This window comes from Crocuta crocuta, unplaced genomic scaffold, assembly GCF_008692635.1.
Source record: "Crocuta crocuta isolate KB4526 unplaced genomic scaffold, BGI_CrCroc_1.0 scaffold28, whole genome shotgun sequence".
Lineage (NCBI taxonomy): Eukaryota > Metazoa > Chordata > Mammalia > Carnivora > Hyaenidae > Crocuta > Crocuta crocuta.
Window position 1 is genome coordinate 403,456 of NW_027533256.1, and position 26,372 is coordinate 429,827.

The 26,372-nt window shown below is 44.4% G+C and overlaps 1 protein-coding gene across 4 annotated transcripts in view; it reads right to left on the reverse strand.

The window, feature by feature from the left end:
* Nucleotides 1–26,372, reverse strand: part of KCNMA1 (potassium calcium-activated channel subfamily M alpha 1) — a 738,944-nt gene that overhangs the window by 354,032 nt on the left and 358,540 nt on the right. For all 4 annotated transcript variants that reach the window (XM_077746494.1, XM_077746498.1, XM_077746497.1 and 1 more), the window contains exon 3: nucleotides 17,539–17,600. In XM_077746494.1, coding sequence (XP_077602620.1) covers nucleotides 17,539–17,600 — 62 coding nt within the window. The remainder of the gene's footprint in view (nucleotides 1–17,538; nucleotides 17,601–26,372) is intronic.

Below are 26,372 nucleotides of genomic sequence, written 5' to 3' on the forward strand. Positions count from 1 at the left end.
CCTGGACTCTCAGTTCTATTCCACTAATCTCTATGTCCACAATGTTGTTTTTTTTTTAAAGTAGAAATCACATTATTCATCTCTGAATAAAACAGCTCGACCCCCAGCACAAGTCATTCTCTATTCCAAGGGTTTTTACCTAGCGGCACAGACTCAGGGATAATATTCAGGGATTCTACGACCTTAGATGAGAAAAATCACATCTTTACTTTTATCAACGTCTAACTCCAATATAGCATGTTCTTTAATTATAAATGTGGGCAACAAACTAGGACAGAATTAATGAAACTTCTGATTCTCTTAGCAATAAAAATATCAGATATTTACATATGAGACTATAATTGATGCAGATACCTCAAAATATCATTTACATTAATCATACTTTAAAGGGGTGTATGCTGAGTGAAATAAGTCAGGCAAAGAAGGACAGATACCAAATGTTTGCACATATAGGTGGATTAGGAGGAACTTAATGGAGGACCATGGGGGAGAAGAAAGAAAAAATAGTTGGGGAGAGAGAGGGAGGCAAACCATGAGAGACTCTTGAATGCTGAGGACAAACTGAGGGCTGATGGGAATGGGGGAGAGGGGAAGGGAGGTGATAGGCATGGAGGAGGGAACCTGTTGGGATGAGCACTGGGTATTATATGGAAACCAACTTGACAACAAACTATTTAAGAAAAAAATTAAAAATTAAAATTAATGGGGTGTATTAGAACTATTGCACTTGATCTTGATAATAATGTATGAATAAAGAAGCATACATACTTTATCATGAATTTGTTTTTTATATTCTGATAACTATATCTCAATATAACTGGTTTTCTCATAATCCAGTATTTTACATTATGCATTTATAAATACACTCAAAAGGGAGTAATAGTCTCCATTAGACTGCCAAAGAAATCCTCAGGACAAAAATGTTAAGAAACTGCTTTTCCCATTACCAATCTTATTTTCTTCCCATAACTGATCATCAACTGAAATTATCTTATTTATTCATTTGTCGATGTGTTTATTATCTGTCTTCCTCTGACACTACAATTGGTAAGTGTCTGGTACTTAAAATAGTGCCTGGCACATAACAGCCATTCAATAAATATTTATTAAGTTAATTACTAAATCATCAGTCATTTTTCTAAACAAGAGCTAAACCATCAGCTTAATAAAAATGAAAACTACTGACACCAAGTTAGTGATGTACAATTCATGCTGAAAATAATTTCATATTCATATCACCAGATTTAATAAATGGCAATATAGTCTAGCCCTGTACTAGATGCTTTATGTGGAGTATTCATTTACGGTTCTCAGTACTAAGGAGCAGAAATTACTCTGATCCATATTTACAGTTGTGGACATTAAGTCTCAGAGAGGGTAATTTCTTGCCAAGGGCATACAGCTAGTAAGCAACAGCATCAGTATTTGTAAACAGGTCTACTCACCTCAAGTTTTTAACTGCAACAAAACAATTCTAGGGGGGAAAAAAGAGTTGGGGGGATTTCAGAGAAAAAGAGAAAGATTTTTCTTATTGTTAAATTGAGAAGGCTGAGGTCCTGTGAAGAAATATGCCCTGGGACATAGAATTCAGCAGAGATTTCCAGTAAAACATTCTTTCCACTGTCCTGTTTACAAGCCATAGCAGGAAAACCCCTTAGCAAAATTATAGCAGAACTGGATGCTAACAGATTGTTTCACATAGAAGGATGAATTTCTGAAAAGGTTGATTTTGCAAGCACAATTAATACTAGCAGTTATCAACCAAAGTCTGTTCTTCCCTTTGCTAGGGTCCAGCTTGCTTCTCTAAATATTAGGACTCAGCCTCATTCAGGACATTAAGCACTTCATTAAACTGAAATCCAAGTTAATTTGATTGCACAATTACAAACGGTCCCTGGCTGGAGATTATCTCATTTGTCAGGTGTCAAGGGGGTAGCATGGCCTGATGGCATGTTGGATTTGCATTTTATCCCCAGCTTGAGGTCTTGGTATTTTCTGGTTTTGACCTCATCAAGCCTTACAGTGGGGATGTTAAACTGGAGCAGGGAGACAGATGTTCTCCTTACCAAAGCTATCAAGGGCACCTGGAGGCCCATCCGTTGGGTTGGGCACAGGAAGAATCCTGGTCACCTAGAAATGGCAGCAATGGGGTTGAACCAAATGTGCCCAGGGCAACTCACTCACATGGGGAGCATGCATCCAGGTGGCCCCTTTCTCGTCCCCTGTGCCCAGCTTTACCTTACTAACAGTAGGCTCACCTGTTAAGCTATTCAACTTGGATGTACATGGTGATAGATAAATCCTGTTGTATTCAACCTTGATTTTACTGACATTAACAGACCCTGGAAACACTAGACTCTAAATTAACATTTCCCTCTCCCCTGATATTCATGCACGTGATCAAAGGACCCACCCCCAGTCCTTTCCAGGAGAGACCCCTCCTCCAGCCAGCCTAGTTCCCTCACTGACTCTGGTATAAAGATGTTAACCTTGCCCAGAGAGAAGTCTGGCCTTGACCGTCAGCTTCTGGGAGGCAATCTCTAGCCTTTGGAGTGTCATGCCCAATTAAAAGTCATTGCTTGAGTGTCTTGCATCAGCCAGAAAGTAACAATGAGATTGGCAAGGTGAAGAGGATGGATAACCACACCAGAAAGTCTCACACTGTGATGTATAGCAGGGGCTTGGGGTCATGTGGTATTTGCAACTTCCAAAAAGGCTGGGGACTGCGGTCAGTCCCCCAAGTTTGTGTGTCAGAGTCCCCCAAAACACTCTGAACATCTACCTTGGTGAGCTTCCCCCACTGGCAATATTCTTTGTTATGTCGTCAGATATGGATGCTGGAAAAGTGTATCCTTTCCCTGAAGGAAACTGTCTTTGAAACTAACAACTTTTAATGAGCTTTGTCCTTCTAGTGAATAATAAAAGCTGGGGATGGTTTGGGGAGCTCTTTGAGCTTGGGGCTGGTATTGGAAGTAAGGGTTATTTTGTGGTCTGCTCACCCTATCCCCTCCTTCCATACTACCTAAATTCCACCCTTGCCTGGACCCCATCCCCCTGGTGCCCCAAATTACTGCAGCTCAGAGAGCACGCTCTTTTCTGGACTCAGAGCTAACATTGCTCATACTACTTTTTCACAAAACCCATAGGTAAGATACAGATTTTACATCACAAGCCGGTACATATGTACATTTACACAGTACACACAGCTCTATGTATATAACATAGACAGATTTTCCTCAAATCACCCTGACCTTCTGGAGAAGTATTTACACCAAAGGCTGTTCAATCTCATCTTTTAAAAGCACTCATTGTGACCCACTCTATTGCCTTCCCAAACTATTCATGAGTTGAGGGTTGCAATTTGGAGAAGCCCAGGTCTTATACACCACCTTGATAATTAACCACATCACTGCTTTGCAACTTCTTGTTTTGTTTCCTAATTTTATTGTGTTCACGTCTTGTCTCTCTAAAGACCTGATGAAAAGCTTCGAACCAGACTTCAAAAAGACAACAGAAATACCTAAATTTGGGGGGTCACTTTCATGCTGGGCACTATACTAAGAGCTTTTACTGGCATGATCTGATTCCTTGAACACACTGCCACAAGGTAGATATTATCGCTGTCCCTTGTCACCATTTTCACCCAAAAGACCTTACAGCTTGGAAAGGTTAACTAGCTCGTCCAAGAACAGGACTATGAAGTGGTAAAGCAGGATAAGCCCAGGAGGGTCTAAGCCTCAAATCCTGCTAATTATTGAGTGGTGCTGCCCTTCCTTTCCACCCATTCTCATGCCAGGCCAGAGCCCCCCAGCGACCTTTGACTTCCATGGACAAGGCCGCAACAACACACATGAATGCATAAAACTGGCCACGCAACTCAGGGCGGAAGAAGCTGGAAAATGTTTCTGCCAGTCAGCACTCTTTTCAAGCAAGGGTCACTGACCTTCTGCCCCTACACAGCACTGCCAGGCCTGTCTGTCACGGTTCCCCTCATTCATCTCAGGGGAGTCTCCTTCTTCCGGAACACCAGTCACCCCTGACTGCTTCCCCCACCCTGCACCAATTAAACTGTCACAGTTGGCTGGGCTGGAAACAGGTGCAAGCAGGAAGAAATCCGAAGGAAGCTGGGAATTCACGGGAGATGGGGTTTCTCTTGGAAGCTGCTCTTCGGTTTTCTGTCAAACTGGTCTGAAGACTGGTCGGATGAGCCCACAGAGGTCCCCAGAGACTCTGTAGCCATAGGTGAGAGACAGCCTTCTGGAGAAGTGGCAGCCGCTTGCACCTGTTTGGGTACCCCATAGCTGCCCAGGTCCTGGTGCTCCAGAGCTGTGTCTCGGATGAAATGCTCTTGGCTGGGGATTGTTTATATCCCTGGATTGCAACCCAGGGAGAAAATTTCCCTCTCAATATAGGCGCTAACCCACAGTGTATAAGAGAAGCAGAAAAGAAAGAGTGTTTGGTTCTGCCCTGTAGACTCATCTCACCTTCACTGTTTTCAGAAAGCACCACACTGTTTTCAGTGTTGCCTAGTGGTGAAGCAATACCCAGGAAGCCTAGGGGCCTCCCTTCCCTGGCTTCATTAGCATTGCCCCTCCATTTTCAAGATTTCTTTTTTTATTTATTTTTTTTAAGGTTTTTTTTTATTTATTTCTAGAGAGAGAGAGAGCGTGAGCAGGGGAGGGTCAGAGAGAGAGGGAGTCACAGACTGAAACAGGCTCCAGGCTTTGAGCTGGCAGTCAGCACAGAGCCCGACGCGGGGCTCGAACCCACGAACCGTGAGATCATGACCTAAGCGAAAGTCGGACGCTTAACCGACTAAGCCACCCAGGCGCCCCTCCATTTTCAAGATTTCAAATGCAGTGGGGGAAAGGGGTATATATGACTGCTTGAGATGAGAAAACACACTACAGAGAGACTTGCCCTGGATGTGTTTTATATTCCTGGAGGGAAGGGTTGTTAATCAATTTCTACTTAGCCTTTGGGTATGAGGACTGTTCTCTGTCTGTCATGTAATCTTCATGGCAGAAGAAACAGCAGTCTATGAGCAGATGAATGCACCCTACAGAGCAGGAATCCTTAACTTGGGGTACATGGACCAACTTTAGGGTCCCTGGCAAGCAAAACTCCCACAGCATTCATCATATTTCCAGAGGGGTGCCTGACCCACAAGAGAACCACCATCACTGCACATGGAAATCTATACACAGTGCCTTCCGTAATTTTACTTGCTCTAGGTACCAGCTCTCACTCATTCATGCCTCCTCCGAGCATATGCATATAAGTGCACACAGATATGCAGCCACCAGATACCCCGTCCTTGCCTACTCCCCAGCCTCACTAGGTACTTGATAACAGATTGTGCTTCAAGGCACTTACAGACTGCATGGCTGCCTGGAGCACATCTCAATTATTACTACTGCTCTTTACAGACCTTGCCTTATCATTCCTGTTCATGCTATTATAAAGAGGGCAAAATCCTTCATGCATTCCCCACCCTTCTTCCTGATGCTAGAGGAAAGGCATATGCCAGGTAGAGTCATCCAATGGCATCCATGTCTTTCATCTTTCTCTACATACAATCCCTGCAGTTCCCTCTGCATCAAGGCATCAAGATCAATTGCATCTCAAACTGGGCCATTGGTTCATTTCTGGGTGGGAGGTAGGGGGAGACAGGGAGAGAAAGGTGAAAATATCAGTTCTCAAAGGAAGAGACGGGGGTTCTCTGCCTGGGCATAAATAGGAACATGGATTGAATATCTTTAAGAAGGACAAGTGCCTTATAGTAGATTCCAACATTTAATTGGCAGGCCCTAGATTCCTACCTACATGTTCTTCCTGAGAGTATCATAAGTGAAAGGTGGTATGAGTATTTTCCATTTGGAAACCAGACTGATGAAGCAGCTCTACTGGAATCAGGGTTATCATAATGGAACGGCCATCTATTTTGCAGCTCTGAAAATATCTGAGCTCTATATTCAAGAACTGCCTAAAAGTGCTACCTTAACATTAACTGCCAAGTTTCCATGTAAAAAGTGAAAGATGAGGAGATGAAGATACATCTCTGACTTGGGACCATAGCTAGGAAGAAAGATCCAGAAATGCTTCTGATTTTGTTTTTAAAGGTGCCATCGCATAAGAATTTCATCAGTAAGTGCTGAACTGAATGCTCGGCAAATTGCAAACTTTAAAGTTGATAAAAAAAATACAGCCAAGATTTATCTATGTTAACCCATGCTTTTATACCCACATATGCTAGAAATTAAACCAAGTTTCATATAATGTGTGCATTTAGACAGGTCAGAAGATAGATTCCAACAGGGATCAACACACATGCTCAGTATAATCAACTCAGTTTTGGTCAAGTTAATACACTAGCAGAACAGACAGATTTGGGCCTCTATTCTTATAAAGAATCTGACAATTTAAGGGGGTTATGTTCACTTCCATTTATGTCCTGGAAAATACACTCTTGTGACTTAGCAACCATGTTTAAAAAGCTCTTGCAGTTCTTAAACAAACAGAGCGTATGTTTATGAGGTCCTAACAACGTTATTTTCAGGGATGACGTAGAGTTTTTGATATGTAGCTTTAGGGATTTACAGTAAGTCATGGGTGATTTATTGCTGTGACATACAGTATTTGCCTAGGGAAAGAGTGGACACTTACCTAAGCAACACTTGCAAGTGTGTTAGACAGAAACAAGACAGAGCACCTGGAGACCAAAGTGAAGGGGCCTCTTCTGGGAGATGGAGAATCAAGAGTTAAGAAGATTTTTCTGGCACTCGGAGAGCAGAGCTAATTCAAGACCAGAAAGAGAGACAGTTTAGAATAAAGACTGAAAACGGGAGGCCCAAATCTGGCCTTCAGAAGTGTTTTGTTTGGCCTGCAGAGTGCTTGAAAAGATCTGGAGCCGTGGGCAGTATTTTAAAACTGGAGATTCAACATCAAGCCTGGTTTTCCTCTCCTCTCTCTGAAACACAGGAAGATCTGGCCACATGAGCCTGCACTCTGCTTGGGTATGCTCAACCGGAGCTGGGAAGTCACTTTGGGAGAGGCCTGAGCTCTCATCTCAGCTCAGTCCTCACCAGATATCCTGCCCTCCTTCGTATCATCTGGCTGCCGCCGTCTACTGGAGCCTGGAGACCTTGCTGTAGGGAATGTTATTTTTCACTGTGGTGCTCTTAGTGAGCAGATCTCCTAAACTGGCAAGGCTTCTTTTCAGATATAATGACAGACAAAGCACACATTTCTCTCTAAAACTCATCAGAAGATCATTAGGTTTTCTGAAAAAATTGGACATCTGTATGGGCTCCATTCTTTTTAAGGCTGGGGGGCTAAAGTTCCCATTTCCCAAAGCCGAGTCAAAACACACGGTTTGAAATGGAATGGTTTGTTTTTTTTTTAATTTCCTCATCAGAAACAATTAGATGATGTTAGGAGGGATGGGATATTAGGCTTCTGAGTCTGAGTGTGTTTTCTTATCTGTGAAAACTTCCAGATGGATGGGGCTGACAGGAAGGGAGGAAACAAGGCCAGCTTTCCATCAGGCAGAGCAGACACTGCGTCTATGGTCCACCAGACATCTAGCGACCAGCAAAAATGTCTTACTTTTCATTTCTTTAAAATCAGAAGAGAGGCGCCTGGGAGTGCCTGGGTGGCTCAGTCGGTTGAGCATCCAACTTTGGCTCAGGTCATGGTCTCACGGTTCTTGGGTTCGAACCTCGCATCAGGCTCTGTGCTGACAGCTCAGAGCCTGGAGCCTGTTTTCAGATTCTGTGCCTCCCTCTCTCTCTGATCCTCCCCTGTTCATGCTGTCTCTATCTCTCTCTCAAAACTAAAAAAAATATTAAAAAAAAAAAAAAGAAAGAAAAGAAGAGAGGCGCCTGGGTGGCTCAATCGGTTAAGCCTCTGACTTCAGTTCGTGGGTTCGAGCCCTGCGTCGGGCTCTGCACTGACTGCCAGCTCAGAGCCTGGAGCCTGCTTCAGATTCTGTATATCCCTCTCTCTCTGACCCTCCCCTGCTCAAGCTGTATCTCTCTCTCTCTCTCAGAAATAAATAAAAACATTAAAAAATTTAAATCAGAAGAAGAAACATAAATATAATAATGCCAAACACATAATAATGAACCCAGCCTGGATTATATTTATCTTTATATGAATGTAGTCGCACAATGCAACTTTTAATATAATTCTGTACAGAGAAAGGGACCCAAGAAGGCATAAGGACCTATACCCACGAAAATCACTGTGTGACCCTATAGGCAAACCGTGGTCTCCAGACAAACATCCAGAATGTGCTGTGGCCACTTTGTCAGTGGCACTGCCTCCCTCATCTATAACTTTCCTCCCCACCACATTGCAGGATACTCTGCACGTGCCAAGTTCATAAACAAAGCCCCTGAAAGGCACATTACACCCTGACCCTGGCCTCAGAAAGATGCAATGGATGTCTTTCGGTCAGCCACTTCTGGAATTTTCCTAAGAGAAGTTTCCAAAGATTTTCATCATGTGCAATTGGAGAACAGGTATTATTGCCAACAGGGACAGTTTGCTTTTCTGGTTCTGTTCTGCCACCTCTGAAGCAATCTCCATCCTTTATCTCAGCGGCTCATTTCAAGGCAGGGCTTTGCTGGGCTCAGCACATACTGGTGATAAAAAAGCCAGAGGACACAGCACAGGCCAGAATGGGAGGCTCCTCTTGTGGATTTGTAGAATCAAGGGGAGACTGTGTTTTCTCTCTCCTCAACTCAAAACCTCGCCAGACCCCAAACACTCCCAAGATCCAGCTATCTGCTTGGCTTTTCCAACTTTAGCCCTTATCCTTAGCAAGGCTCATAGTAGAGACTGATGATATACTGAAATCTCACTTGTTACCTTGTTTTATGGTCCCCATTTTCCTATATCTTTTTTCTTTTTCCTAAGTTTATGCTCATTTTCCCTCTATTTCCTGTATTTATTTCCTATCTGATGGTTAAACTTCCTGTCCCTTGTAAATATATATATAATTTTAAAATCTTAATGAAAAAGATCGAGTCTTTCACATAGTATTTTAAATCTTCCATACCTAGCAAATGTCTTACACACAGTGAGTACTTAATAGGGATCTGTTACCTGACTGATACCTTTAAGGTCATGGGTACACGGTTCTCAGCTTCATCTCTGTTGTTATGATAAGATTGGTGGCCAGTCCTCCAATGCTCTGCTTTCCCATCAATCTAGAGGGGACAGGGATTGTCCTCTACACACACACACACACACACACGCACACACTCCCTTCTTCCAAATTCTATGAATAGTCACAAGTGCATTAAAAAGTCCCAAGGGCATCTTTGCTGTAAGAAATTCTATTTTTAAAACGCAAATGACTCATCACTGACCAGGGTCTCCCCAAAGCTACAATTTATCAGGCTGTCAGGAAGAAGAACAGGGGGGACAAAAAGGAAAGACAGAGGTCACATCTCCATCCTTGTCTGCGGCCCATAAAACCCATCACAAAGCAGTAATCATCTACATCAAGCTCAACACAACCATGGTCGCATTAAGCATGAGCTCTGCTCTTGTGTTTGGATTACACTGTCCTGGGTGCTAACCTTTTCTCCAGCTGGCTCCTACCCTGATCCCTTGAGAGTTTTGCATGCACATCTGACTGGGACTTCAGGTAGAGGACCATTGCTCTGCAACAGGGAGAAGACTGGGCCCTCGTGCAACATAAACACATGGTAATTGCAGACGACATAAACACTAACTGAACCTCCAAGGAAATGTGTTTTCTTTTTTTTTCTATTTTTATGTTTATTTATTCTTGAGAGAGAGAGAGAGAGAGAGAGAGTGGAGGAGAGGCAGACACAGAATGCAAATCAGGCTCCAGGCTCTGAGCAGTCAGCACAGAGCCCGACATGGGGCTCGAACTCACGAACGGTGAGATCATGACCTGAGCCAAAGTTGGACACTTAATCGACTGAGCCACCCAGGTGCCCCATGTTTTCTTTATTTCCCCTGAAATAAGCATTCTTTTCAAAGTGTCAGAGAATCCAAAGTTTTCTTTTGAAATTCTGGAGAGTGGTGAGGAGAGAAGAAATAATTCATTGTAATTTTTGGAGAGGAGAGTAAATATGGATTTATAGACATAGTTATTGGATAGGGTTTTTACAGGGAAACAAATGAGCCACTGGGCAACATGTCCTCAAAAATCATGCATAACAAATCCCTAACAGGCCAAACCAAAGCATTCAGCCTTGTTAACCTTCCACCACACAGTTGAGCTCTTACTCCCCCTCCGAAATAGTACAGAAAAAAAGGAAAAGAAAAAAAAGGATCATAAAATCAAAGAATTCAGGGCCTCCTGCCAAGGATGATGAAATAAAGGAATCCCAAGCACCTACCTGGCATCATCTTTGTTCTAATCCATGGCCCTAAACTTGCCCCCGTGATGATAGCCTAAAACTCCAAAATGGGCATAAAAATCACTATTCGCCTTGCTCTTTAGAGGATAATATTTGCTATCACATCTTTGTTCATTTTGTATTTGGTGGAAAGAACTCAAGAGATTGAGGAGAAAGGGGCCTGGATTGGGGAGCATTGCTCTGGCTCCAGTTCAGTCCCTGGCTAGTTGGGTGTCCTTGAGAAGGTCACTTAACCCTCATTAGGCAGGAGAGAATGCTGAGGCACAGGGAACAGTGTCACCGAGTGGACTCTGAAATCTCTCCGAGTTCTAACATTTTATTCTCTCAAGCTGTCCTTTGTCACAAACCTGGTCGTAGGTCTAGCTCTCTATTCCCTCCCACTCCTAACACAGTCCCTAATTTTTTCCAAGGTAATGCCAAAGATGAGCAGGTCATCCCTGATGCTTCTAGATGCTGTCACATGTGGTACCCAGGTACCACCTGCACAATGAGAAATAAGTGAGGAAGCGAAGACCGCCTCACCCAGGTGGAAGGGGGAAGGACACAGAGCAGTCACCCTGTGGGCACCACCTCCACCTATCTTCTCACCAGATTTATGCTCCACCTGATGGAAAAAATGGCATTTCAGAAAGCTAGGCAAAGTGTCACCGTTGAGTCAGGGTTGCTCCCATGCAGGAGAATCGAGTGTTGCCGTTAAAGGTTAAATCCAGAAAGGGGACAAGGACTTCCCATTGGGAGTTATTTACAGACTTTTTGCCCTAAAGGCACCCCCCTTTCCCCCATCCCCTCAGTGGGCCCAGCTCCTCCACCATCTGACATTCCATTCTTTCAACAGCTGCGGGTGCTCCTGTTGTGCTCCCCTTCACAGATGTGCAGCGCTGTTCTGAACATCCTGCCCTTGAACTTTCCCTACCCATAATTTTCCAGACCAAAGCCTGGCAATAAAAATGTCAGTGAGGGACAGAGAAAATTGGGGGGAGTATGTAAAAAGGAAAAAAAAGAAGAGGGGGATGCTTTGCACAGACAGTGATTTGTGTTGACTTCTTCAACAAAGGCTAAATGCATCCCGTGACTCCTCAAAAAGGGCATCAAGGCGGAGAACGGCAGTGAATTTCTCAGCACACCGGCTGGAAAGGCCATGTTCCATAGAGGAGATGAGCACAAAGGAAGGTGGTGAACTTCCTTCCCCATACCATGGGCTACCAGCTATTCTTACTGCGTGACATGGGGCGTGTTCACAGTGAAAGTGAAGGCAGCCTCCATAGTAGTTTACAGTCTGTGATGCGCTGTCAGAGGTGCTGACGCTGTTCTCATAGCTTTGCCAGGTGCCTGCTTCAAAGCTGGCACAGGTGAGGCACTGAGTCGACACCTGTGCTCACAGCCAGCAAGAACAAGACTGGAGGAGGCGATCAGGATATCTTACATTGTGAGAAAGACCTCCACAGAAACCTCTTTTGCACCAAATTCTCCTGAAGTCCACTGGTTGGGTAATCCTAACTCTCCAGGCACACGATGCAAAACTATAACAAATTAACTAAAGTGTACAGCTTTCTAAAGAAATAAGAGATAAAAGACTCTGTCTAATGGAGAAGCAGGGGGCTCTCTCATTACCTACTTTAGTGTGCCAAATGATAGCCACAGAAGGGAAGGTAAGATGGGGGTGGGAAGGGGGCAAAGGGTCTTTCTACAGGGAACAAATCCCTTAACTGGGAGAAGCCTTTGAGAAACAATCAACTTTCCTTGTTCTTTGCAAACATGACCCTATTCCATCACCAAATGCTGCCACTCCATTGAGATAAAAGAGAAGGGAGTCTTATTAGGCCATAATGTAGGAAGAAATGAATCAAGACCTAAACAGACATCAGACAGCACATGTCCCACAGACATGTTCCACGTGTCTCATGTCCTAGGGAGGAAAGTGTGAAAGGGCCCTCCCAGGCACTGCTGACTTGTAGACCTGGCCCCAAAGGCAGGAAATGGGAAGATGGAGAACAAAAGAGAAAACAGGACAGATAAGCTGCCTAAGGAGGCTAAGCCATGTCTCCTTCTGGCGACACCTCACTCAACCCAACTAGTCACTTATTCAATCTGGAATTTCACTTCCCGACACTTGGAAGAGACAGGCTTTTAGATAACATTGGATTCAAATCCTGGCTCCATGGCTCATGAGCTATGTGGTTTGGGATCAATGTTGCATCTTTAGCCTCCTCACCTGTACAGTGGGAAAGGTAATAACACCACCCGAGCAAGTTGTTGGGGGAGTCCAGTGAGGTCCCGTGTGGTGTGTATTATAGTGTGCTCGACACTATACCTCACACAAGTCTATGATGAGGGAATGTTAGTTCTCGTGGCCGTCTGTCTCTCTCTTCCTCTTTCAAGAGAACTTCCAGGCTGAGAGACGAGAGGCCTGGCTGTGTGAGCACTCAGTGGGTAAAATAGCTGGTTATTGGCCAGTTCTACGAAGGCTCTGGGTATCCCCATCATATCAAGGGTACCAGTTTTATTTTCAGAAAGTATGAAAACAGTTTGGTCAATTTCTACTGTGATCTTTAAGATAACCTTCCTGACCCATACCTAGCCCTAAGAATTTTACAGTGTGAAAAATCTTCCATGTTATCGCACTGACGAGGTCTCCGGTGAGTGAATGAATACAAGATGAATAAATCCATGAATACAAACGTAAAATGTTAAATGGATGTTAAAGACCAGGAGAAGGCCATTTCCAAATCATAATACCACCATTATCCTGGAATCCAGCCCTCGGATTAAATGCTCTCCATATTTTGCACTGATCTTCCTGCCTCCTTGCTAATGTCCATATCCCCAAAGCTTCACTGCTGATATGAGAAGCCAAGAGCAAAGGCTGGTGAAATCAGCGGGTGCCCTCACTGTGTGCCAGCGATTTTGGAGCAGATAAAGTCATTAAGGAAAATTTTAACAATGTATAACCTTTCAGCTTTACTCTGGTCACAGCAGGTAGCTTGCCTTGCAGAGGCATGAGCCTGCACCGAAGTCACCAGTAAGCAGAACTTGACCTTCATTTTCAGTATATGCAGTATTAAATATTCATCATCCACAGAACTGAAGTATAAGAAGCAGCTGAGTTTAAACATGAATCAAAGGAATAAATATCTCCCCACAGGTGAGTCATCCTTTCCAAGAATGCCCCTGGAAAAAATGCAAATACCCAGGGCCTGGAGCCTGTGTCTTCCAACTTTCTCTTGAAATTCTAGAAGCAGCAAGAACTGCTGCATTATGCAATCCATGAATCCTGCCCTCACACTGACATCGTTGGGTCTTTTTTCCCCCTTATTATCTATTAGAGAAGAATTACTGTTCCTATGTCAAAGAGAGAAAATAGACAGGGATGGAACCAGCAGTGGTGACATTATCACCCACAGGGTGTCTGGGGCACTTTTGACTTGGTTGTACAATTTTTAAAAAATCTTTGCTTCACAGAATATCAAGGGGTATAGGAGGAAAGGCTCGGAATAGACATCAAGAGACATAAGAATTAAGAGACGGAGTGGCAGATGCCTTAAATTGGGCAGAACACCTTTAAAAAGAATGAAAAAGAAATGGAGTTCTTTCGGACAATGTCTGCCTCATGTGGCTAATTTAATATCTTTTGAGGGATGGGATGACTGTGTTTGGAGGGCTTAATGCTCCTCTCTCTGTGGCTGCAAGGAATCAGCACTTGTGCCTATCCAAAGACTTGGTAGAACAACTCCCTCTGCTTGGGTGTTTCTAGAGAATCTACCGCTGGGATGATGAAGCATAATTTTAACACAGTTTACTGTCATTCTCTTTGGCTTTCAACTCCAGGAGTTCTGAGCACAATCTGTCTTAGCTAGATAGCAATCACTTGAGGCTGCACGAGTGATTCTTCTATGGTGATCACTCTAGGAAAACTAAGACCCAAAGAAGGGCTCCTCAAACCCTTGAATGAGACAGAGCTGCTCGGGGACCAATCTTGGCCCAACAATGGGAAAGGAAAGATGGGCAGGAGAGGCTGTGTTTAGAAATGACTTACCCACTGCCTCTTGATAGTAAAATCAGTTTTGAAAAGTGAAAAAGATCAGAGAACCACCCTTCATGACCTTTATCCGAACTGCCTTCCCCACCTGTTGCCCCACGCCTGCCCGTCCATTCGCACAGCCTGGATGGGCCCGCCTGACACTGAGTCAGCAAGGCAGACCCCAGAGATTACCTCATGTATTGATCTGTATTCCTCGAACTCTGCAAAGGGCTGGGTGCAGAGAGCCTCACATCTTGAGCTTATGCTGCTGGAGCATCCCCCACCATCATGGAGGAGGCCAGCTCTGATTAAAATTCACTGAGACAAGCCTCTTTGCAACAATGTTTGCCCAATTAGGCTCATGCAAGGGAAAGCCTATAGATTGATTGATTGATTTGAATGGCATAAATGATAACTAAAATTCATCAGAAGAATAATGGATTTTTTTTGCCACTTCTGGGTAATGATACAGCATAACTTCCAAGAGAAGTTTAAAGCTCTTGTTCCAATATGCCCAAATGGCCAGCCAAACCACCGGTGTGTACAATCGATGAGAATCTTGAATGAAAAGATAGATTTGGGGAATTTACATCCCGCTTTCTTACACATTTCCATTTGCATCTTATGTGTGGACAGAACGTCATCTTCTCTTGTTTGCTATGCTTGATTACAATGTCTAACAGGTTCTTTGTTTATTCCTGGGAATCTGTGGACTTGCTATAAAGGTGACTCTACAGACTCAACCTTCCTTCTTCCCTGTGCTTGATGTTCACATGCTCTGCTGGTCTTTCCCCAGGAAGATGGAAGTCTCCTTGGTATTGGCTGTGCTGATCAGGTCGCCCACGATACAGAACCTCGGGAGATGGCTTTAGAACCAGGGGTAGTAATGCAAATGAGAAATGGAAAGGCCTACATAAATAAACCAAGTCTTGCTTTGCCAAACCACACAGTTCAGGGACAGAGAAGAAAGACTGAGCTAGGGTAGTCTCCAGGGAGTGTGGAGACAAGCTTCGTTCTAAGATTTTTGGCATTTTTGCTGAAAAAAAGTGGAGAACAGGGCTGACTCTCCATCTTTGGAAAAGACTCTTTGCAAGTCGATAAAAGAAATCAGAACCAGAGAGGGCTCCCAATGCTGGCTTTCCCAAGTCTTAGCAGAATCCACCCCTAAGTCTAAAGGACACTGGGGTGGTGCAGGGTATCCAGGGAAGAGGCTCTTTGGCCTTGGAGAATTTCATTCCTTTCCACCCTCTCACATGGAGCCGAGAACACCTGGATCTACAGAACGGAAGACTGCCTCTTAGTAGACACTGTAAAAAAGGACACAATTCAAATCCATCTAACAAGAGCATTTTATTTCTGAGAAATACAAAGGGTTATAAAAGGTGGGGAAGGGAAAGAAGGTGTGAAGGCATCTCTCCTAACCGATCGCCACACTCACTCACCTCCATATAAGGGTTTGCTCTGTCTGGGACACACATATGCGTGCCCAAACCCATTACCTAGCCTGCCATGGAAGTTGACAGGCTATGCATCCCCTGACATGTGAGAACACTCCTCACTCCTGAAAGGGAATGGAGAAAGAAGACCAGGGCTTTAGGAGATCTTTGGTTCAATTCAAATATGGTCCAGAATCATGAAGAATAGATACTTAAAAGAGGCTTACCTTCAATGACATACCAACTGGAGTTTGCCAGACTTAAAAAGCTCTTCTCTTTCTTGGCCAGGAAGAGCTGATGGAGGGAGCAGGTGGGATCTTGTCTCCTGAAGGACTTTTAAAGGACCTTCCTCCACCTGAGACAGGCGAGGGCAGTCCAGCCTCATGTGTGGCAACGGACAGAAGGACCTCTGATACTCTCAGATTTGGCTGATTCCCAGAGACAAGTGATTAAGGGGAAACGTTTTCTTTATTTTCCCTGACATGGCATTTTGGCCTCAGCACCCAATTGCACAAAATCCTTTGGCTGGTGACCAGATGCCTCTGAGAAATTCAGAATTCAGGCGTGCATGAAATTACTACCATCTTGAGCCACAGGGAAAGAGCACTAAGCTCAGAATTCAGGCACCCCAGGGTCTGTTCCAACAAGGACACAAAGCAGGTTTCCTGGAATCAAAATCTAGTAGACAGCCATTCCAGGGATAGAGTTCAAAGAGTTGAAAACACTCTCACAGTAGACTATATAGGCAGAGATCTCAAGTCCACTGTCCAGATTTCAAGTACATGTCACCACAAAAAGGCGTGTCAGATCAGATCAGCTCCAGCTTCCCAGATTCCCAGATGCTGTCAGCCTCAAGTCTGCAGTAGAATAGTTGGAAAAAAACGAGGCCTCCCCCCTGGGGTGACACCTGCAGGGACCGGGACAGAGCCGGCCACCACCTAACAGCTCTCCTCAGTGACCTCTCCTGCCTCTTATGAAGCTTTTACCTCGTTGCAAGACCCCATCTCAGGCTCACCCTAGAGTCCCAGTTCACTCAACTGGCACCCCAGGGGTCTGCACGGATGTCCACCCTAGGAAATCCTAGATGGCCATGGGTCTCCACCTCTGGGAGTCATCATGAACTCCTCCGTCCCATCAGTGACCTTCACAACTGAAGAAGCACCAGCGAGCAATGCGTCTGCTGAATATTCAGCTTGGTAGCTGCAAAGGATAGAGCCGCACTTCCTAATGAGACCTCCAACAAGATTAAAGCATCGGAAACCCTATGAGCAGAGGGCCTTACCACCATGGCAAGAATGGTTTAGACCCTCATTGGCTGGTACCTGTAGCCCTCCCAGTGGTTGGACATTCACACCAAAGCTCTCTTAACCTCTTGACATCTTCAGTGCAAATACTTCAACAAGAAACAGCCAATCAAAATAAATAATATCCAGCAAAAATAAATAACACCCTTGGATACCTCTTCCTCCCTCATAGACCAGCAGAATCAAAGTAGCCTTCCTTGTGAGAGCTTATTTTCCCATTCAGAAAACTAGCACAGAGTAGTCCCACTGTCCTCTGAAATCCTTCCACATTCAAAAGACTCTTGCAAATTTTGGTGTTTAAGTCAATCAATTGATCAATGTAGAGGCTCACAGTTATTTTTAGGAAAGGGGGCAAGACAACGTATTTGAATACTCACTTTGACGAATCTATGAAGTATATTACAAGGGCACCAATGCTGAGAGCAAAGACTAAGACAACCTGCAAAAGAAGAGGAAAATGCCATCACTTCTGAGCCGACACTGGGATGCTTCGGGGGTTTTTTTGGACGCATGTGCGGCAGCACCTGGGAAGAAGGGTTCCAACTGCTTTCTGGGGCCTGCTTGGGAATCTCAGCCCCTCNACACCCTGATGCTGACTCCGCACCTTGCAGCGGGCAGCAACCTCATTGCTGGCCGACAGGGGTCAGGGTAGACTCTTGTATCTACGGCTTTGGGTCTCTTCTAGCCCTGTGATTACAGGGCCCAGCTTCTCTGCAATGAAGTCAGCACACTCCAATGGGAAAAGAGTGAGTGAAAATTCGGGGTGATACAGCTGGTCACATTATGTGTAACCTGGGCCCAGAGGAGTCAGATACGGGAATACCCATTGTTCGCAGCTCTGCCCAGATATAACTTACATACCATAAAATTCACCCATTTTAAGTATACAATTCAATCAATGACTTCAAGTAAATTGACCAAGCGGTACAGCCATCGCTATGATCTTCTAGTACCAGAACACTTTCATCATCCTGGTAAGAGCCCTCATGTCCATGGGTCACGGTCATGTCCGAGACCAGTTAATCCCCATCCCTATCCCCAGCCCTGTGCAACCCCTGACTTACTTCCTGTCTCCACACGAGAAACATCGATTTGAAAAACATAAATTTGCTGCTTGTACAAATGTGTGTACACACAATGTGGGTACGTGTGTGTGTGTGTGTGTGTGTGTGGTTAAACACTTCTCAGTATTCTGGAAATAGTTCAAGTGCAGGAAGCCAAATTAGGTAATACATTGGGCCAGCTACACAAGAATCCTTGTTCATCTTTACACTCGGCACTCAAAATTAACTGCCACTGATATGAAAGACAGTTTGGCATCTCCTTCAAAGGATACTTGTCACACTGAAGTCCATCCATTGCACATGTAGCAGGGAGGCTGATACCGACACTTCTGTCCCTACTCCACCTCCTAGTTTATTTAGTCTTTCACAGAGGAGACCAGTAGGACAACTTAATAGATACTCAAAACTACAGACATGGAGAGCCAATAATTAAGATTGAAAACAAAAGTAAACACCACCACCACCACACACAGTGCCAGAGCTCAACAGATAGCTTTTAGACACACTAATATCCTAAAGGTACTATAGATGGAGAGAAGTGTCAGCCTCATCATACTATCTGCATATTGACATCACTGTGGCATTGGCTGGTGAACAGAAATGAATCCCAATTTATGTAATGGCTGGGCATGGTCAAGCTCTGTGTGTGTGTGTGTGAGAGAGAGAGAGAGAGAGAGAGAGAGAGGATCATGCACACATAGCTGTATTGTGTTGCACACATAGCTGTATTGTGTGTGTAAACCAAAGTCGCCAATAGGAAGCGAAATCTGCATAAGGTATTCATTCAAAACACTGCAGAACTCCATGGAGCTCCTGGGATGGAGAGAGGACCACACAGTTAACACTGACAGTTACAAACTGCCGGACACTGTGGAAGGAAGATGCAGCCTCATAGCACCTGACAAATTATCCTTACAAAGGGAAGTGGTAAAACAGTACACCACTGGGGCTTATTTTATTCTCCCATTTTGTCTCAAAAACTAAACTATGCTGCAGCTGAATCCAAGGAAACCCTGCTGTCTGCTAGCAAGTACCTTCTACCTGGTGCTAATCCCCCGATGGGCTAACCCTAGACTCTCCCTCACACACACTCATTCATTCTTTGCAAAGTTATGCACAAAAACAAACGAAAGCATAAACAAGCCTCAGCTTTTCCCTCTATTATCTGAATGAGGCAGCAAAACAAATAGCTTAAGATTAATTTTGATCTGTGTTGCTATTTCTGAGACACAAGCAGTTAGATCCCCGTCCCGACCTCATTCTCAAAATGCTGCAAAGAGAAGGGGCGTGGCCAGGACACAGGGAAAGGACCTCTTCTTCATTCATAAACAGCTGACCCAAGACTAATCTCTGTCAGCTGGGCTGTGTGTGTGTGTGTGTGTGTGTGTGTATGTGTGTGTGTGTGAATGCTGAGCTTTGGTCAGAGCTGTCTATACAGGCCGTAAGGGGAGGGCAGGGAGGGCAGGGACAGAGGGGAGAGGAGAGGAAAAAGGATGGAAGCCCTTGCAAATGGCATCTACATCATTATGAAATAAGCTCAAAATCTAAGCTGTCCAGCAACAGCCAGGGTTTCCCAGCATTGGGGGGGCCAGACAAAGTGGCTGACACTAATTTGTCCCAGCTGCCTTCGCTCGGCCTCTGTGACAGGGAATAATGTGCAGCTTATTTAAGCAAATCAGCCAGTGACAGGAGGAGAGGACTCCTGCTATCTTCTTAAGATGCAAATTCAAATAGTGGCATCTCTGCGATAGGGTAAGGGAGGGAAGAAATCCAGGACGAAAATGACCTCCAAAGCTCCCAAGAACTGAAGCTGCTGATGGGTGCACCTATTCCTGGGTCAACATGTTCAGCCGGAAGGCTTTTTCCTGAGGAGGTACAAGGTGTCCAAACTCTTCCACCCACCTGCCTCCAGGAATAAAACAATTAATGGGGAGGGGGGCACTTGCTTCTCAGTATTAAGGCAACAGTGCATGTGATTTTTAAACTTGCCACATGGCTTTTTATCATGTCAAACTTGATTACATCGTCAACCTGGATCCAGGTGCTGCAGAAAGTGAATCAGCCCTTTGGATCAGGCCATGAACATAGGGATCCAACAAAGCTTCGTCTTCTATGGGGCCCTGCAGAGGACTAGTTCTCTCTCGCTCTCTTCATCTCTTACCTCTCCCTCTCTGACAAATCGCCCCTTGTCTGAGAACTCTGTTTAAATATGAAAAAAAATTCAGTCTAACGACACAAACTGATCAGATTCTTTTGCCTAAATGGTTATGTTACAGAGCACCCCCAAATAATTATCTGAAGTGTTTATTTCACATCTCCTAAGGCCCTAGGAAACATGAAAGAAGTCCCCTTTGAGTCATGAGATACACTCCACTGTAGAGTAATCTTTACATAGATGAATGTTGTGCTATTATGCAATCCGTGCTCAGTCGGATGGCATGGGTATAGTCAATATGCATTAAGAGATTGACTGGGTGCAGACATAAATGGGAGAAGTTAGGGATGGGCAGGAATAACAGGGGCTTCTGTCTCAATATGCTTTTTGTCCTCAAAGAGTCCCTTCTTCCTACATGTAACAGCTACTCTAATATCCCTTCAGTAAGGGGGAGGCCACTGGGAGTCCTTCCATGTACCTTGATGGTCTCAGGGACATTGAAGCCTAAGGGACCTGGTAAGATGAAGCCAAGAAAGGCAAAGTACCAGAGACAGAAAAACACCAGCCCTCCAGCAGCCAGGCCATGGAAGACACAGTATAATAAGCATGCACTTGGGGCGCCTGGGTGGCTCAGTCGGTTGATCGTCCGACTGCAGCTTGGGTCATGATCTCGCGGTTCGTGGGTTTGAGCCCCGCGTCGGGGTCTGTGCTGACAGCTCAGAGCCTGGAGCTTGTCTTCGGATTCTGTGACTCCCTCTCTCTCTGACCCTCCCCTGCTCACGCTGTCTCTCTCTCTCTCTCAGAAATAAACAAAACATTAAAAAAAATATTAAAAAAAATAAGCATGCACTTTACAAAGCACCGTCGCAAACAAGATCTTGTAAGCACGGTGTGACACATGGGACAGGGTGAGCATCCCCTCTGAGGGCACACTGTGTGCCGATCTTTCCAGAGGCTTTCTAGCTTTCCCAGACTGGGTTCACCAAATCATCTTGGTTCCCTTGGGATGATAATTTCAGGTTTACTGAAAATACCCACATGCTGTGTGCCAATACAAAGTGCGGTGTGATATTTACAGAGTGCCAGATACCTAAAAACAAAAGCGATTTGACAAATGTAACGGAAACAATGGTGCTCTTATGTCATTGATTTTCAAAACTTCAAGATCAAACATGACATGTGTTTGCACAGAAGAATGCCAGGAACACAGACACCCAGAGACACCGAGACAGAGCATTTAAAAGAAAAAGTCTGCCCCTAACACTTGGCACCAGGAGGCTGATGATAAATGGAGAACAGAGAGGGGGCATTCACAGATATTTTCATGATTCACATTCCAGCAGGCCCTGAAGATATTCCACATTTTTCAAAAGCTCATAGAAACGGGAAACAGGATAGCAACGCACAGAATAGCCCCCCTCAGGTCACTGGAGCTCGTCAAGGAAAGGACAGTCCCAGGGAGGCAGACACAGAATGAATGAGTCAGGAAGGTGGGCTCCTAGGCACGTTGCCTGTTCTAGAAACTGGTTCCAAGTTGTTGAGTTGGACCCTCATGTGCTTCCAGCGACACAGTCTGCGAGGGCCTCCAGACACTGATTGGAGCAGAGACTCATAAAGGCGGCTACCACCACAATCATCACACTCGAGTAGCATTTCTAAAACTATACAAAATAAAACAAAACAAAAAACCCAGGTGCCCTCATCCTGTCCTGGAAGCAGAGGATGGCGAGCTGGGGAGAGGGGAAGCTGGGCACCTCTATTTTTCACAAGTTCCTCCAGTGAATCTGATGTATGGCCAAGAATGGGAGTCACTGAATTAAAGCCATTAGGGGAAACCACTTAGCTCAAGTCAGGGATTAATTTACAAATGTCGCCTTAACAATTAGCCCATTAGGACATATGTATGAGGCCTGCAGGCTTTGAGGATCGTGTTAGAAGTACTCGGAAAAGTACAGAGAGGGGGATGAATCATTTCTCTCCTGGGGAGGTTTTAGACATTCTGCTCACCTCACAGCCTAACAAATGACCCTAATTAATGATTCTGCGTGTTTGATTGGGGCCTCACCAGCTACTGGCAGCCGCCACGTCTCTGAAAATGGACCATTTTCCATATAGAATCCCTAGGGCACATCACTTTTTTTATTGAGGTATAATTTATATACAATAAAATTCACTATATAAAAACAATAGACCTGAGAACTCTCAAGGCAAAGCAACGAGGGGACGTTTTGTTGATGCATGATAACATCATTCCAACATCCAAATTAAAATGTTTGGTCCGGTGAATTTAACAGCTCGGACAAACATTTATTGGACTCCTAGGTGCAAAGCCCGGAGGGAGAGAGAAGGAAATAGAAAACTTAAAGAGCAAAGTCAGGCTTGGTCTTTGCCCACAACAAGCATGGAATCCAGAAGTTTAATTTACTCAGGAGTCCCCTGTGGCTTTGGTAAATGCCACAGAAATAAACCAACACTTCTGGGATGTCCAAAGAGGGAGAGGATGCAGAAGGAACAGAACTGCCATCACAAACACCCAAAGTGGAAGGCGAAGGGGAGAATGGAAAACCAAAGGAGAAGAAAGGGAATGTCCGACACCCCAGCTCCACCTGTCATGGCAAAGGACAGGTGCCAGGTGGGCTGGCAGCAGACTCGTGGCGCAGAGGGCATAGACCTCCCATCAGCGGGCTTGCCTGGGTTTGAATCCTGACTCTGCCAGTAAGCAGTATGCTCTTAAGCACATCCCTGGACATCTCCAGGACTCAGCTTCCCAATCTGTGAAATGGGGAATTGGAACATATGATTATCGGTTCAGGACCTTACCAGGTTATGACACACAGCAAAAGAACTATAAACGTTTGGCTTGAAAAGGCAGTGCTCTTCTATGCCAATGGGATGCCATTTGCACATAGGTGATATTCAGCCTGATGGCTGTTATATATGTCACTAATCTGTGTCAGAGGGGCATGTCTCTTTCAGATAATCACAAGTGGGAATACCATGGACACTTAGATTCATAGTTTTGTGTTTCCAGTAGCACAATCAATCGCTCATGCAGCCTGTCATCTCACAAAACTACAACAAAATCTGGAGGGGCCACGGACTAGCTCTCTCCTGACTGTGTGTCTCTTTCTGTTATTGCTACATGGAATTGAGGGGTGGGCTCACCCAGTCCCCTCTCCTCCTGCTCATGTGATTCTTTGAAAAGTCTATGTTTCTGTATGTGAGAGAAACCCACACTCTGACTATCTGTGTTTTCTTAAGGGTAAAAAAGAAGGATTTTTTTTTTTCTTCTCAATCTGGCCAGTAATGTTTTCCTCACCCTTAAACCACTCTCAATAGAAGATATAATCTTGCTACCAAGAAAGGTATTTTTGTCATCCTACATAACAAAAGATTTGTAAAATATAAAACCAATATTTTGACAGTGCCATTTAAATGTCCAAATGTCCCCCAAGTTTCCAAAATAACATTCTGGCACTATACTTTTGACTTATGAAGTGCTTACAAAAAAACTGCGGCAAATTGATTCACTGAAAGCCAAGACTCCAAACAACAGTTTAAGTATAGATGTATTCAAGATGAAAGAAAGGGAAAAGAAAAAAGTGCTTTCAGTAGTCACTATTTAGAATTATAAAATACATAGGGCTTCCAGATAAGAGGAAACTACATTTTATTCAAATGTAAGGAAGCCTAGGGAAAATGTCCATGCCTTTGGGGGCATTTAAATCTGGTGCTTCCAAAAATGCAACTTTTAAAACCATACTCACTATAGAATGGACTGCATTTTTAGGACACAAGATACAAGTTAGAGAGGGCCTTCCCTCCTTAAATTGCTTCAAATGACTTCCATGGCTTTTGGTATGAAGAAAAAAAAAGTCCCTAACACAGGTTAAAGACCCTGAAAACTCTGGACTCTTTCCTCTGTACTAAATTCCAATTAACGGAAATTTCAGTTCTTCTTATACACCATGTGCGCTTCCCTACTCCCAACTACCACAGGGCCTTTGCACTGGAAGCATTTCTTTCCTCCTGGCAGTCTCACCTCCCTCCATATACTTTTCATCCTTCAGATCTCAGTTCTGCTGCTACTTTCCTGTCACTTAATGCTGGAAGTTCCCCCATAAGCATAGTCTACACTTTGCAGAACTTAGCATAGCAACAATTTTACATTTTTGTTGTGTGCAATCACTTGATCAACTTCTCTCTCCTCTGCTGGAGTGCAAGTTCTATGCAGACAGGGTATTTGTCCATTTTTACTCATCACTAAGCTCCCAGAAGCTGGCAAAGTATCTCGATCAATATTTATCAAATAAATGTATATTTGGAGAAAAAAACCAGGAGAATAAGTTTGGAGACCAGGCGTAGTGAAAGCAAAAGGGAGCTGCAAGGACATGGACCTTCACAGAGTGAGACTTTGGAGTTTCAAACCCCAGAAGGATGTGAAGTATAGGTTTCTGGGAAGGCAGGATCCAAGAGACACATGGCTGGAATGGAGTGGGGCTGGGAAGCATCATGGTTGAGGAGGTGAAGGGTATGGCATGCACACGGGCTAGAGAGGAGGATCATGTGCACAGACCAAGAAAAAAGGCCTGGAGCTGTGGCAGGGAGACGGGTCAGGGATGGAGCCACCCTGAACGGCAGAGAAGCCTGCGGGTAGGTCGATGGAGAGCAGACAGGGCAAGGATTCAGTTGCACGGCAGGAGCCTCAAGAGAAAAGGTTTTGCACAAAGATGGAAGAGACTACAGAGGACCAGAGTGTCCAGGTGTCCCTGGACTATGAAGAAACAAGCCACCCACATAGAGAGACGAGATGGACAGACACTATGTCTTTGCAAATAACAGGTTCAATTAAGGTGGTAGATGTCAGGAGTGCTATATAAAGAAGGTGAGAATTTAAATTAGGAACAGGACCAGGAATGTGGAAACACAGTGAAGTACATGTCATAAGGAGGTGAGACACAAACCAATGTAAATATAAGTGTGTAATACATGAATATCTGTATCATGTGTATATGTATACGCACATACACCCTGTAAGAAACACAGAGATAAACCTATACTCTACTAACTAATCACAAATACTGGGTCTCTATTTAAACATTTATTAACCAACCACATTCCTAGCAATGTGCCTCTGTCCATTTCCAAATTAGGTAATTTCTTTTTTTTTCCCCTTCATAGTTTTTTCCCCTTCGTAGTCAAGTTGGTTTCCATATAACACCCAGTGCTCATCCCAACAAGTGCCCTCCTCCATGCCCATCACCCCCCTTCCCCTCTCCCCCACCCCCATCAGCCCTCAGTTTGCTCTCAGCATTCAACAGTATCTCATGGTTTCCCTCCCTCTCTCTCCCCAACTATTATTCCCCTTCTCTTCCCCCATGGTCCTCCGTTAAGTTTCTCCTAATCCACCTGTACATGAAAACATATGGTATCTCTCCTTCTCTGCTTATTTCACTCAGCCTAATTTACTTAAGGGATACAGGAGTGCTGATGCATAGGGCACATGTACCCCAATGTTCATAGCAGCACTCTCCACAATAGCCAAATCATGGAAAGAGCCTAAGTGTCCATCAACTGACGGATGGATCAAGAAGATGTGGTTTATTTATACAATGGAATACTACATGGCAATGAGAAAGAATGAAATCTGGCCATGTGTAGCAATGTGGATGGAACTTGAGGGTATAGTTATGCTGAGCAAATTAGGTAATTTCAAAATGACCGTAGATAAAACCAAAGCCTTGGAAAATAACAGGGCTCCTTAATGTAAGCTACTAAGAAACATTTTATTTTAAAGCACACATCTGCTGGTATATAGACAAACTAAGTACAATAATGAGCTTTGTGTAGAGGGCAGAGAAGAATCTGGTTAGTATGGAATAGATAAAAAGGGTCTGGATCCTTCTTTATTTCCCCCAAAGAAGAATCTGGGGCATTAATTATAAGTCAGTGGCCAATCTCTTCCCTTACGGGGGCTCATGTTGATAGAACT